The sequence below is a fragment of the Thalassophryne amazonica genome, chromosome 3 (genome assembly GCF_902500255.1).
Source record: "Thalassophryne amazonica chromosome 3, fThaAma1.1, whole genome shotgun sequence".
Lineage (NCBI taxonomy): Eukaryota > Metazoa > Chordata > Actinopteri > Batrachoidiformes > Batrachoididae > Thalassophryne > Thalassophryne amazonica.
In genome coordinates, this window is record NC_047105.1 from 13633245 (window position 1) to 13651405 (window position 18161).

General features: G+C 41.0%; 1 protein-coding gene across 5 annotated transcripts in view; it reads left to right on the plus strand.

Moving 5' to 3' along the window:
• The window catches only part of ephb2b (eph receptor B2b), a 337178-nt gene that overhangs the window by 103141 nt on the left and 215876 nt on the right, over positions 1 to 18161 (plus strand). For 4 of the 5 annotated variants that reach the window (XM_034165865.1, XM_034165863.1, XM_034165866.1 and 1 more), the window contains exon 2: positions 9957 to 10036. In XM_034165865.1, the coding sequence (XP_034021756.1) occupies positions 9957 to 10036 (80 nt within the window). Of the gene's footprint in view, positions 1 to 6212; positions 6218 to 9956; positions 10037 to 18161 lie in introns of those variants that run through there. The other variant, XM_034165867.1, reaches the window with a different exon arrangement.

Sequence of the window (18161 nt, forward strand, 5' to 3'; positions counted from 1 at the left end):
TTTTTTTTGTTGTTTTAGGTTTGTTTTGTAAAAATGAGGCATCTTATGAATGTTGAGCTAGCGCTTCAGTTATTTTTTGAATTGGAGCAAGACGGAGCGCGCAGCACATCGTCAGAGTCTGAACCAGAGAGTGATCTCCTTCATGTGATGATGGAGATGATCCCTCTTTTGTTCTGGACAAGCAACTAGAGCAGGTGAATTCATCGACATGCGCACAGATCTCCACAGTGGATCGGATCGCACGCTTCCCTTTCCGGCTTCTCCAGGACTCGCGCTACAGAGCTCCTGGAACACAGAGCAGAACGCCGACACACAGTGCTCCAGCAGTATGCAGGCTCCAGGGGCAGAGAACACAGGAGTTCAGGTTTTCTATTGTTTTTTTTTTGTTTTTTTTGGCCGCTAACACAGTCTGTATCAACACCAATAAAAAAATGCTACAAAAACAAGGAATTAGGACAAAAAAAATACACATGGATATTGAAGTGGAATATCTGTACAAAAAAAAAAAAAGCCTGAAACATTTCCTGCATTTTAATGTGAATTGTTGTATATAACTTTGTTTAGGCTACATTTTTACATATATGTTCGAAATTTACAATTTATATTTGCATTCTAAGTTATAAAAAAGGTTCGTTAAACATATTTCTGGTTTTCACAGTAACAATTCTAACTTTTTCTGATTCGAATTTTAGATATTGGGGTGATCTTAGGGTCAATGCTGTAATGCAGTATGTCAGAATGAAAGAAAAAATGTAAAGTTACACAGGTGAGGCTGTGCTGAAAAAAATGACACCAACCAAGGCAAGGTAAACAGTTTTTTAAGGTAAATTATGAAGGTAAAACCAAAAGTAGTCAAAAAAGCTCAATAATACCCAAGACTCCAGAGGGTTAATGTGAATAATGGTAATGGGCCTGTCCCCAGAAGTAGGATTATTGCATCATATGCTCTTTCACTTAACCCCTTTATCACCCACCCTCAAATGAGTCTACGCTGCCCAATACAGGAAAGTATTCATGGCACTTCACTTCTTCCACAATTTATGTTGCAGCCTTATTCCAAAATGGAGTAAATTCATTTTTTTCCCTCAAAATTCTACTCACAACACCCCATAATGACAATATGAAAAAACGGTTTTTCAAATTTTTGCAGATTTATTCAAAATAAAAATTAAGAAATCACGTGTACATAAGTATTCACACCGTTTGCTCAATACTTTGTTGATGCATCTTTGGCAGCAGTTACAGCCGCAGACCTGGTTGCCATCTTCCATACACCTGTTTCAGTGATTCATAGTTGCAACATGATAGCAAGGTGATTACACACAATTGTGTTAATTTGTGCCGTGCTATGGTCTCCAACTAGTGTTTTTCTGGTGTGACTAAGGTCTTAGGAATGAGAAAGGAACTTACTGAAGAAAATAAATTATTACAATGGTGGGATTCAGGTAGCCTTACGAAGGACCGGTGCTCTGGCACTGCTGACAAGAAATGGAGCAAAGCACGATTGAGGGATATGCTGATCTGCTCCACTGGCGGTAATGAATCAATGCGGCTGCCAGAGTCCAGCTGTAGAGAGCAGGAAGAAGAAAAGTGAGCTGTCTCTCAGGGTGAGGTTCTAGTTGTGCAGCATGGAGGACACTGATAGCCGGAGAGTGATAATTCATGAGAGGAAAAAGACAGAAAAGCCAGCCGGGGGGGACATGTAAAAAAAAAATCCTAGTAATAAAATAGAATTAAAATGACCAACAAGTGCAGTGATGCCGTCGCTGTATTGGACGGTCGTGGTGAAGAGAGAGCTGAGTAGGGGGGCAAAGCTCTCGATTTACCGATCGATCTACGTTCCGATCCCCACCTATGGTCATGAGATTTGGCTCATGACCGAAAGAACGAGATTGCAAGGACAAGCGGCTGAGATGAGTTTCCACCGCAGGGTGGCTGGGCACTCCCTTAGAGAAAGGGTGAGGAGCTCGGTCACTCGGGAGGAGCTCTGAGTCAAGCCGCTGCTCCTCCACGTCGAAAGGATGCCCCCTGGACGCCTCCCTGGAGAGGTGTTCCGGGCACGTCCCATTGGGAGGAGGCCCCGGGGAAGACCCAGGACACGCTGGAGGGACTACATCTCTCGGCTGGCTTGGGAACGCCTTGGGGTTCCCCCCGGAGGAGCTGGGGGAGGTGTGTGTGGATCAGGAGATCTGGGCGGCTTTGCTTGAGTTGCTGCCCCCACGACCCGACTCTGGATAAAGCGGAAGAAAATGGATGGATGGATGGATGGTATTGTATATTGAATTTTGAGGGAAAAAAAAAACTCGCGCATGAGGGTTCAAGCATGTCTGATGTAAAAACATATGAATGAAATCCATATAGTTTTTGAAAAAAATAAAAAGGACCGTTACTTTATTGACAGACCTCGTAGATCTAAATGAGTTTTCTTTGCTAATTTCATTACACTGTTTCTGCAGTGGATTCATTCACTTTCAACTCCAGTTAAGGCTCAGAGAGTGGCTGGAGCTTTTACAATTAACACAGCAACTTAAAAACAACTTATGCATCAAAAAAAAAACAAGGAAAAAACATTTCCTCTCTAATAAGACCAAAGCCAGATGTTTCCAGGACACCTTCACTAACAAGATTTTAACATGTATTATCAAAAATAAGTAATTTTACCTTACTGAAATTTTACTTATTATAAGTGACTGTCTTATATTAAATGTAGATTAGGCATTTTGATATGAAATTAGACAAATACACTCTGTAAGATTTCATGGTTTTGTAATGTAATGTAGTGTTACAATGTTGCCTCAGCAAGAAGGCATGTGGTTCAAAGCCCACCTGTGCTCTAAATCTCTCTGTACGTCTGGAGTTGCATCAGTAAGAGCATCCCGTATAAAACATGCCAAATCAAAATGCAGATCTTCATCAGATCTGTTGTGGTGACCCCAAGCAATACCAGAGCAGGCAAGAGGAATCATCACCAAGCATGCACACCTGGCTTGGGGGAAGTTTGTGTTTGACCATTCAGTCTTTGTTCAATTTCCAAGCTTCTTCTACTGTAGTACTTTCTGTAAGACTGAGTGGCCACCTTGAAATCGGTGCAAAAAAAAAAAGTCCTGAGGACCACAGCACTGGCGCTGGCATGGCCTCAAGTTCCTCAGAGTGAAAGGAAGAAAAGTTTCCTAGTACTTCAAAAGAGTCTCAAGCACTTGGAAAGGTACCTGCAGTGTGAATCAGCTAATGAGGGCAGGAGGTGGGAATAAAGAACATGATGCAAGGAGAAGCGGTGGAAGACACCGGGGAGAGATGGATGGAGGGAAAGAAAGTCAAAGAGAGAACCAACTGGCAGACCGCAGACAGAATAGGGGATGGCGAAGAGGGTGTGGTGTCATCCACTCTGTGTTCGCACTCATGGGAAATTCTCTCTCTGTTCCCTATAACACTTCCCAAACCACTGCAGAGAGGGCTCATTATTCTCACTTTACTTCTCTACTAATTATCGTTATCATTACGGGTGATAATTACCATTTCACTGCCTAACACCCATGCAGGCTGCTCAGCTCAGAGTCACACACAAGGTTATCAATAGCTGCTCCAAAGCAGTCTCATCTGCCTAATTATACGATTTGGGCTTTGTGATAACTGAATAGGATGCGGAATGTGGTATTTTGCCTTGTGAGTACTGGTGAGACACACAGCGTCAGCAAAAATAAGCGACTGTATGTGGAGCCCGTTAATTAAACGCTGTGGCTTTCACTGCAGTATAAATCAAAGGAAATCCAGGATTATGAAACAACTGGAAGTCTCTAAAATATCCTGCTGGCTGGTACAGACCTGAACACGCGCCGAGTGCTGCACAAAATTCTGTATGAATCAGCACCGCCGTCCTGTTTACTAAAGGCTTGAAATCTCAGCCAAACAGTGATTACCTTCAACATCAGTCCTCGCAAAAATAACTTAATTTGGGCTGAAAGTCTAGGCGCGTACAAAATGCCGAGAATGAGGGACCAGATAGATGAATGGATGAAGTCCATGCTGCCCAGTTGGTCAACACAATAAGTAATGTACGTGCTACTTACACATAGAGATCCCTTGCTGACTTTAGCATTTAAATAGGAAATGTGAAAAATGGTACAGTCCAAGTTCTTTCACTTGCGTTTTTTTTTTTTATGTTTCAACACCACAACACCAGACGGAGCAAATGAAATGGAATGTTTGGATTTCTGCCACACTGGTGGAATCAGTAGAGAAGCGTAAAGAATTGGTGCATTGTGTCTGCATATAATAATACTACTAATGTATTCTACTGTATATATTGTTATTCCGCACAGAACTTGACTTCCATATTTTGGTAATTATTTTCTTTTTTTTCTTTTCTTTTTTTAATTTAGCTTTTCTTTTTTAATTTTGGTAATTATTTTTCTTTTACCTTATTTTTGCATAATTGCGCTGTTGTTCTGTGACTGTCCCTGTGCTGCTGTGACATCATAAATTTCCTCCTCGTTGGACTGTTAAATTATCTTATCTTATACAAATAATGAGTGTTTATGAGTTCAATGGTACAAATATTTCATGAGGTGAAAGCTGGAACATACCATTCAACGAGGCAAATAGATCCTTGTCATTTGATATGTTATTCATTTATAAACAACAGAAAAGGGGCTTGCAGTTTGGTGTTCCACTGCTGCTAAAGTCCAACACAGACTTTAAATAGGAGTCCAGATTGTGACGTGTAGTGATGCTGTGCACTGACTTCTTACTTCCATAAAAAAGACTGTGTAGTTCCTTAGTCCAGTCAAAAATGACATCAGTTTTTCATCTGAACAGCTCTTCATGTATCCTGGCGGCTTACAGCAGAGTGGATTTGTGTGTGTGTGTGTGTGTGTGTGTGTGTGTGTGTGTGTGTGTGTGTGTGTGTGTGTGTGTGTGTGTGTGTGTGTGTGTGTGTGTGTGTTTTACAAGAACTAGCACTGTCAGCTGAATCAAATCGTAATAAAAAAATTTAAAAAATCACATCAAAAATTAGCCCAGCTTTTCATTCTAACATGCTGCTAATAGCCTCCAGACAGCTTACAGCGCAGTGGATTTGTTTTGTGTGTGCATGTGCATGTAGGTGTGTGTGTGTGTGTGTGCGCGCGCGCAGAGTGCAGTGGTACCAAACGTATGGAACCAAAGTTGCACTCTAAATGAAACCAAATTGCACTCTAAATGCAATGCAAATGGGATGAATAATCCATGTCACGTGACATACAAAGAACCAATCAAATGACAAGGATCCACTCAGCTGTTATATAATATCTTATCTGACCCTTGGGTGAGAGTGGTGCGAAATTGGCAATTGACTAGTGCAGCCAGGTCTCTTGTCTTCAGCTCTAAATTGTCTTTCAGGCCATCTGCTCTTATGAACGCTGGACTGTATATGGATACTTATCTGCAACATTAACATCAGTGCATTTCCTGACAATTTCATATTGGTTATTTCATTCGTATGACCAAAGCAGATGGCCACCCCACTGATTCTTGTCTGCTTGAGGCTTCTTCCTATCATCAAAACCACTACAGGGAGTTTGTCCTCATCACTATCACCAATGTGCTTGCCCAGGTGGTACTAAGTCACCATTAAGTCACTCTCAAGTCATGAATCAGCAAGTCCCAATCAAGTCTCAAGTCATAATGACCACCAGTTGTTTGCAAGATGACTTGAGACTTGACTTGGGACTTGCAGATTGATGACTTGTGAGTGACTTGACAGTGACGTCGTCCCACCTCTGGTGGATAAGGTTTATACTTTGCTCAAGTATGGCACTTTTATGCAGCTTTTGTATTGATTTCACGCTTTATAAATGAAGTAAATTGAATGTTTTGAAACATTTGTCTCAAAGCAGTTAGTGATGCATGCAGGCCGTATGGGCCATAGAACGTAATGTCTTTCCTTTGATACAGAGTCCAGAATAATGCTTTGAAAACACTGGCATTACAAAGTACTCACCAGATTCTGGAGACATGTTTCGCTTTATCTATCATTAATTTGCAGTATTAGTGAAAACATTTGGCATCATCCTTTTCCTTTTTCCTTGTTTTGTTTTGGCGCTTCACTGATTTTATATATATATATATATATATATATATATATATATATATATATATCAGTGACACAAATAACCCGAGTCAGTTGATGTCACCGAGTTGATGAAGAGCTACATCAGTATGCGGCTCAGACCTGTTGAAGGTCTCCGGCTGTGACTTATGGTAAGCTTAGTAGCTGTGCTTGTCAAGGGAGTTTCTAAATCCTTCTGTGACATTTTGGAGTTGCAGCTGACGCCCTGAACCTGATGAATCGCTCTTTGCATCTGCTGCAACTCAACACTGGACTACAAGACCGAAACAGCAGGAGAGGTTCATTAGTTTAATGCAGAAAGCAGCAGAGATGAGACGTGGTTAGGAATGAAGTATAGATTTTAGACAAAGAGGGTTAAAATGTGAAATTATTAAAGGGCCTCTGAGGGTATAACAGACAGTTGTATCAGGCGAGTAGAATGTTTTGCACAGAGGACCTCATGACCGACAGGGGGCACATTCTCTTTGACCCCAATTACTAAAGGGCCCCTGCCCCCAACCAGCTAATCCGTGGTGTACAAGTCACATCACCCATACCATGAAAATTATGCTTTCCAGCCATTTTGAGTCTACCAATCAAAATCACAGGGATGATTTAATACTTAAATTTTCTCCACTATTACTATTTTTCCAAGGGGAATTACACTGCTGAAATATACCTTTTTTGTAGACCACCTGGACCCCACCCATTCATTCCAGTATTGCCTCCTCCATCTGTGTTTGCCATTTAAAGACTCCCAACAATATAGATCATTTTATTAGTACGAAGTCCTTAATAATCGCTGTCTTTGAAAAAAGCAGTGGATGTCCTGTACCGCTAGAGCGGTACAATGCTGCAGATGGACCATCTCTTATAAATGCTTTTTGTTTCCCTGATGCTTCTCTCGCACATGCAGCAAACACAATCCAGTAGCTGTTTATATAGTATGTAACACATGCAATCACAGTATTACTGCAGTATTGCTATGAGGAGTAGTCGCTGATGGTGCAGCGTTTTGAACATGTGCACATGTGATATTATACTTCTGCTGCTGGTCTTGTTGTGCTTTTGTTCTGTTTCTTGTATGCCTTAATGACTGACAGGCACCAACAGCATGCAGAGGGTTGGCAGTCTTGCGGTTAACATGCAAATAATTTGTAGCCAAAGGAAATTTTTGGAACATTTGTAAAACTTGCACCTGTTCAGACTTTGTTGCACTGTAGAATATTACTTGTGACATGAAACTTATGCTTATGTAGGGGAAACCGGGGTACGGTGAATCACGGGGCACAGTGAGTCAGTAGCTATATCTGCAAAATTACACGAGTTCAGTTGCAAAACCCAGTAAGTCCTTTTTTTTCAAATGGAGAAAAATGCAGTTGAAAATGGAGATTTAAAGGAAACCTTATGCCGAAATGCACAGACTTTCATCAATAACATGAAAACAGTTTGTTGATACTGGGTTTTGCTTCTGAACTCTTCATACATATTTGCAGCAGTTATGCCATATTTTTATGCATAAAGATATCCCCCTTATAAATTAGTGTTTTGTTTTTGGATACATTAAGGGTAAAACTAAGTGGCAAGTGAAGTCAGTTTTTTTCTATCAAAAGTGAGTCAGTGTCTTTGTATTTATTTTTCACAACAGAGGAAAGGCGGCCCAAAAAAACTGTTAGAAGACTACCCCGTCCAACTGCTGAGCATGTGTTATGTCTTCCCCAGACTATCAGCTATTTGATAACATGACTCGTGTGTCACATGCACCCGGCGCACAGTGAATCGGGGCTCAGTGAAACAGTCTAGAAAGTGATTTACTAAGCCTCAGTATCAAGTGGATGACAAATATTACTTGTTGAAGCTTATACATTTATTTTTCCATTAATTATTTTGATAATTTGTGTATATAAACAACTGTTTTCACATTTGAACAGAAATTATGACCGTTGTATTTATAATAGTTTCTAAAGGACTTATATCACTATACAAGACACTCACACATTACATAGCTGGTTTGCTGGATTATAGTTTTTATATGCATCAACAACATACATTTAATAATTTTGAAGAAATCTTCATAATCATGTGTTTTTTAATTTTATTCTATGTTGCTTCACTGTGCCCCGTGAATTAGTGTCCGGGGCACAGTGAATCGAAAATTTTGAAATTGATTTTAAACACCTGTAAATTACACTTGGGGAGACATAAATAACACAGCCTTATAAACAATAAGGTGCTGTTTTAAATCCACAATAGACTGACCTAAACCTATGCATAATGTGTTTATGCTGCCACAAAACAACATTTCTGATTCACTGTGCCCCAGCTTCCCCTACACTGAACAAAAATGTAATTGCAACTTTTTTGTTTTTGCTTCCATTTTTCTTGAGCTGAACTCAAGGATCTAAAACATTTTCTGTATACACAGAAGACCTATTTCTCTCAAATATTGATTTATTAATAAAAGGCCACTATTATTATTGGCCTTTTATTGTAGCCAGCCTAAGGCACACCTGTGCAATAATCATGCTGTCTAATCAGCATCTTGATAATGCCACACCTGTGAGGTGGGATGGATTATCTCTGCAAAGGAGAAGTGTTCACTAACACAGATTTAGACAGATTTGTGACAGATTTGTTGTGATTTGGTGCTGTGTAAATGAAAGAAAGTAAATTAAATTATTTCCTGCTACTTTTGACTCTTTATTTTACTTTGTCTTTTATGTTTTATTTCCTGTTCCTGTTGCATTTTTTTAAATGATTTGGGGTAACTTAGTGCCCATTTTTAAATTATGTGCAGTACTTTGGTCAACTGCTGTCATTTTAAATGTGCTTTAGAAATAAAGGTTGAGTTGAGCTGTGTGTTGTTTCTTAGAAATTGCAAATCCAAACCGGTTGGAGCTTTGTTAGATTGTATGCACCACATACAAGTCCAGTTAATGTCAGGCCTCTACGTGCGTAGAACAGTTCTGAGATAGTAAGACATTTGTGACTAATAAAATAACAAAATAAGGTAGTATGGTGTCACGCCCACACTTCCACAGGATGTGGTTGAGTTTAGCTGTTTCTTCTCAGATGGAACTATTTTCCATCATCTGGTTTACAACTTTATTCTAAAACAATCCACCTTTCTTCTGTTGTACACAGGAAACTGTTTTGCAGTGTCCAGTTTAGCATAAAGCGGGGGGGGGGGGGCATTGTTGCCGCATTGGTTGACCGATTTACCCGCATCCACTTTAAATTTAGCAAAACAACCCAATTTATCTGCCCAACAAGTTCTCTGGTGCATCAACAAATCGCACTGCTGTCAAATGTTTTTTTTTTCAGTGTCCAGTTTAGCATAAAGCGAGGGGGCCAATTTTGCCGCTTTGGTTGACCGATTTACCCACATCTGCTCTAAATTTAGCAAAACAACCCAATTTATCTGCCCAACAAGTTCTCTGTTTGGCGCATCAACGTATTGCACTGCTGTCAGGGTTTTTTTTTTATCAGTGTCAAGACTCAGTTGCGTTATTATAAATTTTTAACGACCACTCAAGCTACCAATTAAAGCTCAAAGCTGCTCAGGAAACGCAATGAGGAAAGTCTGACCTGCCGTGAAGCCGCATCAATCAAATGAGCGCTGACTTCACCACATTATAGAAGCGTGGCTTCTGTTGCTCACTGAAGTATAAGCGCATTCCTCAGAGCAACTCCAAAGCTGTGTGTATGTAATTATTTCAGACAGCCTGTATTTAGTCATTTTCTTTTTATATGAATATTTTGTGCACAGCTACAGAAATGTGAGAGGGAACGAAACACTAATTTCTGCGTCATGGGGGCATTTTGTTGTCAGCATTTTATCTGACCCCCATCTCTGCTTCCATCTTTCCAGAGACGCTCATGGACTCCACCACAGCCACGGCGGAGCTGGGCTGGACCGTCTACCCTGTGTCAGGTTCTAGTGACAACAGCGTAAGTGATAACGAATGCCACGCTTTACTTGTGATGGTGATTGTTTGTTATTTATGTAATAATACGTTCGCTTATATGTTTGAAGTTTTTTCTCCCCCTGTGACACAGATGAAATGTGAGCAGGAGATCATTTGAGTTGGATGTCAAAGAGCAGCTAATGCGTAAATTTGCTCAGTCCTCCATAATAAATGCATTTAAGTTGGGCGACAGTGTTTTGGTTTCCCACTCTAAGGTCAAAGATCAATTAATAATTAAGCTCTCCAGGGGGACCAAAATCAATCTAACCCAAAAATAACAAAGGCTACCCCCCACCCATGTCCCAGCCCTAAAAAACTACACACATAGCTGAAATTTTTTTCCATACAAAAAAATATTTTTATGGTTGCACAGTGGCTCTGCTTTTTCGACTAAATAACAGCAGGTAGCTCATTTATTCATTTTCTATACCTACTTATTCTAATTAAGGGTCATGGGGTAGGGGAGTTGGGGGTCTAGAGCCTATCCCAGCAGTCACTAGGGGAGAGGCGGGGTACACCCTGGACAGGCTGCACTCCATCACAGTCAAGGCCATAGTTGTACCATCAATATCCAGGTGTACTACGCAGGGATAAGAACCGACACCCTTTCTTTGAATGCTGCTTAAATGTGAACTAATTCCATATTTGTTTGGATTATCCTTCCTTCATTGATTGTGATTGTCATTTTTAACTCTATCTGAACTTCACGGTTGTCAACAAGCATTCGTTAGCACAGCATGACAGAGCAGCTGTATGCTACAAGCTGAATAATTGTGTTCAGGCATGAAGCGAAGTGTTGTATGGGCTCTGATGGCATTTGATGACCAGTATTTCCACATGGCGTGCCAGGCCATTGGTTTTTTGTTTTTTTTTTTGCAGCCACATGGAAGCCAGGCCCACTTAAAGCCAGCCAAAACCAGAGTCTGAATCCCTCATTTCTTTCCCAACCACAAGATTTAGACTTCTTAGAATTGGTCCAAAAGTAAGAAAAAATTGTTGTAGACTTATTTACTGGTGCATTTCAAAAAAACCACTACAGATTTCATTCAATTATTTTTGCTCTTGTGGTTTGTTTTAAAGATGGTTTGAATTATGCTCTATCATGCTGCGTCTGTGCACAGAAAAAAAAAGAAGTGGCCCGGGAGAGTTGGCCATCACCAGTGCTATGGTACCACAACTTCAGAGTTGTTCAGCAGTGTTTTAAGACTTCATCTCTCCCAACCTGAGGGCATGTCATCTCCCAGCTAATTCCTACAATCAAGACCAAATCACAAAGACGCCCTCTTTCCTCTTCCCCTGCCAGCTCTGGATTCAGTTGACACCGTGGCAGCTTCTACACGCACACACACACGAAGACGTCACATGTTCTTTTCATCTTTGGAAAACGTTGCATTCAGATGAACTTCCACTCAGAGCCATACTTTCTAATCAGTTTTTAATAATGAATGGGGAATAGATGATGATTGGTCATTGACGCAGACTATTTTGCTTAGTAAAATTGCTTACTGTAGGCAAAGTGGGGTGAAATTAGGGTCTGAACATGAAAGGCAAATCCCCCTTAGCTCATCAAAAATAATCAGTCTCAACATGTGGTGAACCACCAAATTCTGGAGATGTTCTTGCTTCCAAATCAAATGTCATTCACTTTTACCCAAAGATTTATCTGTGGGAACATTTGTATGTGTGTGTGTGTTTTCTGACTTACTTTTGGACATTCCTTTTCTAAAACAGCTCCATATGTAGTTGTTGTACAGTATGTCCCTCATTTAGACTGCAATGAAATGGCAACAAATTTTTAAAGCCCCAGGATTTAGTAGGTATAGGTTGGCCTTATCAGCATGGGCACTGGAGGTTTATTGTGATATGGCTGAGATGGTCAAAGGCAGAGTTGGGTGAAAAGTGGAGATAGGTCTTTATGGCCCAGGGCAACAGGTGTGGAAACGGAGCTCTTGCTTTCCCTCTTAGTATCACAGCAAGAGGTACTTTACAGAAGCTATTGTCTTACACACACATGCACGCCTTCATGGGCTTAACTGGTGGATCAGTAACATTCAGCACAGCGCCGCACCAGCAGTTGGCTTTCACTACTCCGTGTAGCTTCATGAAATATATCCGAACTTGTCATCTGACACTTGGCGACACAACGGAAATGCAAACAAGTAACAGTCAGAAACCTTTATAGTAGCCGATGTTATTTCACTGTCATTTTATGGGACATTTAAAAATTACCCATCAAATTATTGGTGTAAGAAGTTCTTTGAAATGCTCCAGTAAAACTAGCTATCTGCAGTATGTTATTGTGGAATAAGTTGTGTAAATCAAGTTTTACAACCTTTTCTATCTATAGCTAGGCTTTTCATCCTTGTAATTATGTACAAGTACAGCAAAAGTTATGTTGTTCCGAAACCGGACAGCCAAGACATCTTCCTGATTCCTCATAGTGTTGCCAAAACCAAAGAAGGATTTATATTTGGGCAGTTTTCAGAAATGTACTGTGTTTTGAATAATGTTCTGAAGCTTTGCTAAAAGTACTGCATGCATACTGTAGGCCTCACCAGAATTCTCTCGTAGACATGTCTCTGATAATCTTAATGAAGGCTAAAAATATACACATACCGTTGACACTGAGCATTGTTGAAGTTATTGGTGTGTTTGACCATGGTTCCCTGGTGGTTTGTACGAGGGCTGTGAGAAAAGAAACAGACCTTTTTATTTTTTTCAAAAACTATATGGATTTGAATCACGTGTGATTACATCAGACAAGCTTGAACCCTCGTGCGCATGCGTGAGTTTGTTCACGCCTGTCAGTTGCGTCATTCGCCTGTGGGCAGGCTTGAGTGAGCACTGGTCCACCCCTCCCGTCGGAATTCCTTTGTCTGACAACTTGTTGAGAGACTGGCGCTTTGCTTTATCAAACTTTTTTCAGAAACTGTGAGGCAGATCCGAGTGGACACCATTCGAGAAATTCAGACAGTTTTCTGTGAAAATTTTAAGGGCTGATGAGAGATTATGGAGTGTTGCTGTCGCTTTAAGGACTGCCCACGGAGCCGGACGGCGCGCCGCGCCCCAAGCCGCCGTCGTCAGCCTGTTTCAAGCTGAAATTTCCAAATTTAAGCCTCTGTTGATGCAGGACGTCGTGAGAGAACAGAGAAGTTTCAGAAGAAGTCGGGATCAGCAGTTTATCCGGACATTCCACTGTTAAAGGAGATTTTGTAATGAAAGACGTGCGGACGGATTCACGTGTCAGCACCCAGCCGCTCATGGCGCGGCGCCACAGCAAAACACCTCCGTTGGAAGCCTTACAGGACATGTTTGAACATGGCCAGCTGTTAAACAATTTCTCGGATACTCACTCGACTGAAAGCCATCGAAAGCCGCCTAAATCTTACGAATGGTTATCAACACGGAGGCGTTTTCATGTGGCGCCGCGCGATGAGCGGCTGCGTCCCGACGCGCGAATCCGTCCGCACGTCTTTCATTACAAAATCTCCTTTAACAGTGGAATGTGCGGATAAACTGCTGATCCCGACCTCTTCTGAAACTTCTCTGTTCTCTCACAATGTCCTGGGTCAACAGAGGCTTAAATTTGGAAGTTTTCATCTCGAAACAGGCTGATGACGGCGGCTTGGGGCGCGGCGCGCCGTCCGGCTCTGTGGGCAGTCCTTAAAGCGACAGTAACACTCCATAATCTCTCATCAGCCCTTAAAATTTTCACCGAAAACCATCTGAATTTCTCCAATGGTGTCCACTTGGATCTGCCTCACAGTTTCTGAAAAAATTTTATTAAAGCAACGCGCCAGTCTCTCAACAAGTTGTCAGACAAAGGAATTCCGACGGGAGGGGTGGACCAGTGCTCACTCAAAGCGTGCCCACAGGCGAATGATGCAACCATCAGGCGTGAAAAAACTCACGCATGCGCACGAAGGTTCAAGCTTGGCTGATGTAATCGCACGTGATTCAAGGCTTTGCGCATCATGACCGATTCGCTGATGAAACGAGACAAAGGAACACCTCCGTTTCGGAGTGTTAGAGGACAAGTTGGGACATGTCTATCTCGGCTTTCAATGCTTACCAGTGTGTCGAGTGAGTATAAAAGAACTTGTGGAGAGCTCATAACAACAAGTACCAAAAGGGAAAAACAAAACAAAAAAACAAGCACAGACAATAAAGATTAATCAGTGAACCAAATGTCTCGACACAGCCGAACAAACAACAGTGCACAATCAAACAAACCAGTAACAAACTTAGTTAACCTAACTCTTCATACTGTAACAAGTAATTATATTATTTTTAGTCTTTTTAAGCCAACTAAAGTGCCAGATAATTTAATGCTGTCAGAACAGTTATTCCAAATTTTTACACCTTTTACGGAAACACTGCACGATGTGGTCACACTTCGCGCAGCTGCTAACACCGTCTTCCCGTATGTACGAAACTGTCGCAGCAGCATTGTTCATGCCTGCCCTTCAGCTTGATGTTTTTGTGGTTCGCTCATACGAGTTGTTCTGCCATGATTCACCCTGATTTGTACTTATTCCTACTATGTGTGAAGGGGCCCGTAACCAAGTCTCAGTAATTGCAATAACTGAAAAAAATGATTGTTGGCTATTTTTAAACAGTCCTGAATTTTAGAAAAATTCTTAAGAAGACTTCTACAATTAAAATGTATAATAATATAATAACATGCTTTTGGAGGGCGGTATGCATTTTCAGAGGCCTGACGTCCACGCCCAGTCGCCCAAAATGACAGATATTCGCCCGAGTTAGATGAGTTAGATTTTATCAACTGTTTGTTGTGATTTGGCGCTATATAAAAAAAAAATTGATTGATTGATTGATAAAATCATCCGGAATATCCATATTGGGACCAACACACACTTCAACTTCAATCAACTTTTTTCTTATATAGCGCCAAATCACAACAAACAGTTGCCCCAAGGCGCTCCATATTGTAAGGCAAGGCCATACAATAATTATGAAAAACCCCAACGGTCAAAACGACCCCCTATGAGCAAGCACTTGGCAACAGTGGGAAGGAAAAACTCCCTTTTAACAGGAAGAAACCTCCAGCAGAACCAGGCTCAGGGAGGGGCAGTCTTCTGCTGAGACTGGTTGGGGCTGAGGGAAAAAAACAGGAAAAAGACATGCCGTGAAGGGGGGCAGAGATCGATCACTAATGATTAAATGCAGAGTGATGCATACGGAGCAAAAAGAGAAAGAAACAGTGCATCATGGAAACCCCCCACAATCTACGTCTAAAGCAGCATAACCAAGGGATGGTCCAGGGTCACCCGATCCAGCCCTAACTATAAGCCTTAGCGAAAAGGAAAGTTTTAAGCCTAATCTTAAAAGTAGAGAGGGTATCTGTCTCCCTGATCTGAATTGGGAGCTGGTTCCACAGGAGAGGAGCCTGAAAGCTGAAGGCTCTGCCTCCCATTCTACTCTTACAAACCCTAGGAACTACAAGTAAGCCCGCAGTCTGAGAGCGAAGCCCTCTAATGGGGTAATATGGTACTACGAGGTCCCTAAGATAAGATGGGACCTGATTATTCAAAACCTTATAAGTAAGAAGAAGAATTTTAAATTCTATTCTAGAATTAACAGGAAGCCAATGAAGAGAGGCCAACACGGGTGAGATATGCTCTCTCCTGCTAGTCCCCGTCAGTACTCTAGCTGCAGCATTCTGAACCAACTGAAGGCTTTTTAGGGAACTTTTAGGACAACCTGATAATAATGAATTACAATAGTCCAGCCTAGAGGAAATAAATGCATGAATTAGTTTTTCAGCATCACTCTGAGACAAGACCTTTCTGATTTTAGAGATATTGCGTAAATGCAAAAAGGCAGTCCTACATATTTGTTTAATATGCGCTTTGAATGACATATCCTGATCAAAAATGACTCCAAGATTTCTCACAGTATTACTAGAGATCAGGGAAATGCCATCCAGAGTAACGATCTGGTTAGACACCATGCTTCTAAGATTTGTGGGGCCAAGTACAATAACTTCAGTTTTATCTGAGTTTAAAAGCAGGAAATTAGAGGTCATCCATGTCTTTATGTCTGTAAGACAATCCTGCAGTTTAGCTAATTGGTGTGTGATCTCTGGCTTCATGGATAGATAAAGCTGGGTATCATCTGCGTAACAATGAAAATTTAAGCAATACCGTCTAATAATACTGCCTAAGGGAAGCATGTATAAAGTGAATAAAATTGGTCCTAGCACAGAACCTTGTGGAACTCCATAATTAACTTTAGTCTGTGAAGAAGATTCCCCATTTACATGAACAAACTGTAATCTATTAGACAAATATGATTCAAACCACCGCAGCGCAGTGCCTTTAATACCTATGACATGCTCTAATCTCTGTAATAAAATTTTATGGTCAACAGTATCAAAAGCAGCACTGAGGTCCAACAGAACAAGCAACTTCTCGCCTTTTTATCTTTTCCTCTGCGGACAGTTTTTTTTCCCCTCTACGGACAGTTCTTGGGCTGCGCGCTATGACATCATTTGTTTACGCACAGCGGGCGGGTATAGCCAGGTACCATCGAGGTAAATCTACGCTACCGGCCTAGCAACACCTCGGTAAAGTGATAATAATGGAGAATATCCCATTTGTCAAAAACTAATCCTTAAATTGTTCTTCAGTAAAGTATTTACAATGATGAATAATAGTTTTAAGAAAAAAAAAAAATCTGGATCAATATTATATTCAGTATTTTTAAAACTATGTTCAGTGGAATAAAAAATAAATAAATTGAGCTCCTTTGCAAAAGTAAATTCAACAGAATCAGCTATCTTCATATAATAAAAAAAAAGAAAAATCCACAAACCACAAACGCAGTCAAATTAGGCCTAATTTCATGATGTAAACATATGCATGATATAAAAATCATTTCCCATAATTGATTATACCCAGGTTCATACAACAACACAGGCATAACCATTAATAAACAAATACCAATCACTTAAAATTTTCCAAGTCCGAAAGCTCCCTTACCATCATGATTCTAATTTAATTTAATCCATTTAATTTAATCAACACTTTACAATTCCTCATCCAAGTTGCTTGTATTTTCTGTTGTTTCCAAAGGATTGTGGCTTGTCTTGCTGTGTCAGCATTTTTTTGTTAAGTGTTCGTTCACATGTCAGTTCCTCTCAGCTTTTTTAGACTGCTGCAACAAATCGTTCTTAACTTTTCTGTTCACAAACTGGATAATGATGACTGGTTTGGACTTATTGTCTTTCTTTGGGAGTGAATGACAGTCTGCAGTGTCACTGTTGTTAATGTGGATGTCATTTGAAGAAAAGAAGTTGATGATCTGCTGCTCCAGGGAGTGGGTTTCTCCCGGTGTTTCATCCATAACACTTGTGCTGCTGGCTGCAGCCCGAGCATATGACCGATGTCTGGTGTTCAGTCCTGTTACAATAAAATCTTCCGTGCTTGTATAATGTTCCAGATCATCCACTTGTTTTTCCAGAAGTCTGATTTTATTATCTTTTTCCTGCATCAATTTCCTCAGTTCACGTATCTCCTTCAACAGAACCAATAATTCAGTCTGTTTTTTTTACCATGCCGCTGAGTTCTTCAGACATAAAGTTCAGTGCCTGTTTTATCTTGTCCAGTTCTTCTCCACTTATTGCCTTCTTTGGTGGCATGATGAGCAACTTATGCAACTACGGCGGGCTAGGTAGCTTAGTGAGTTAACAATGAGCCTGGTCCTGGTTTGATGGTTTCCGCCACTTTAGCCGTGGGCCAGGAGGTAGCTGCCGCTGAAGCCCTGGGCCTGATGGTGGCTGCCATGAGAGTGACGGGGCCCCTCAATCCACCGCCGCGGTTGATGCTAGCGGCAGCTAGCCAAAACGGAGCCCTGACACTGCTACGGTGCAAAGTTTCACGGCGGGCTAGCTAGCTTAGCAAGCTAACGATTGAACTAACGTGCATCTGTGCGTCAATAATTGTAATTCTTATTACTATTATTTTGGTATATAAGTTGCACTGAAATATAAGTCACAGGACTTACAACGTTTTTTTTTTTTAATTATTATTATTTTTATTAGTTTGGGGAAAGGGTGGGGGTGGGGGGGTATATGTGTCAGCCCT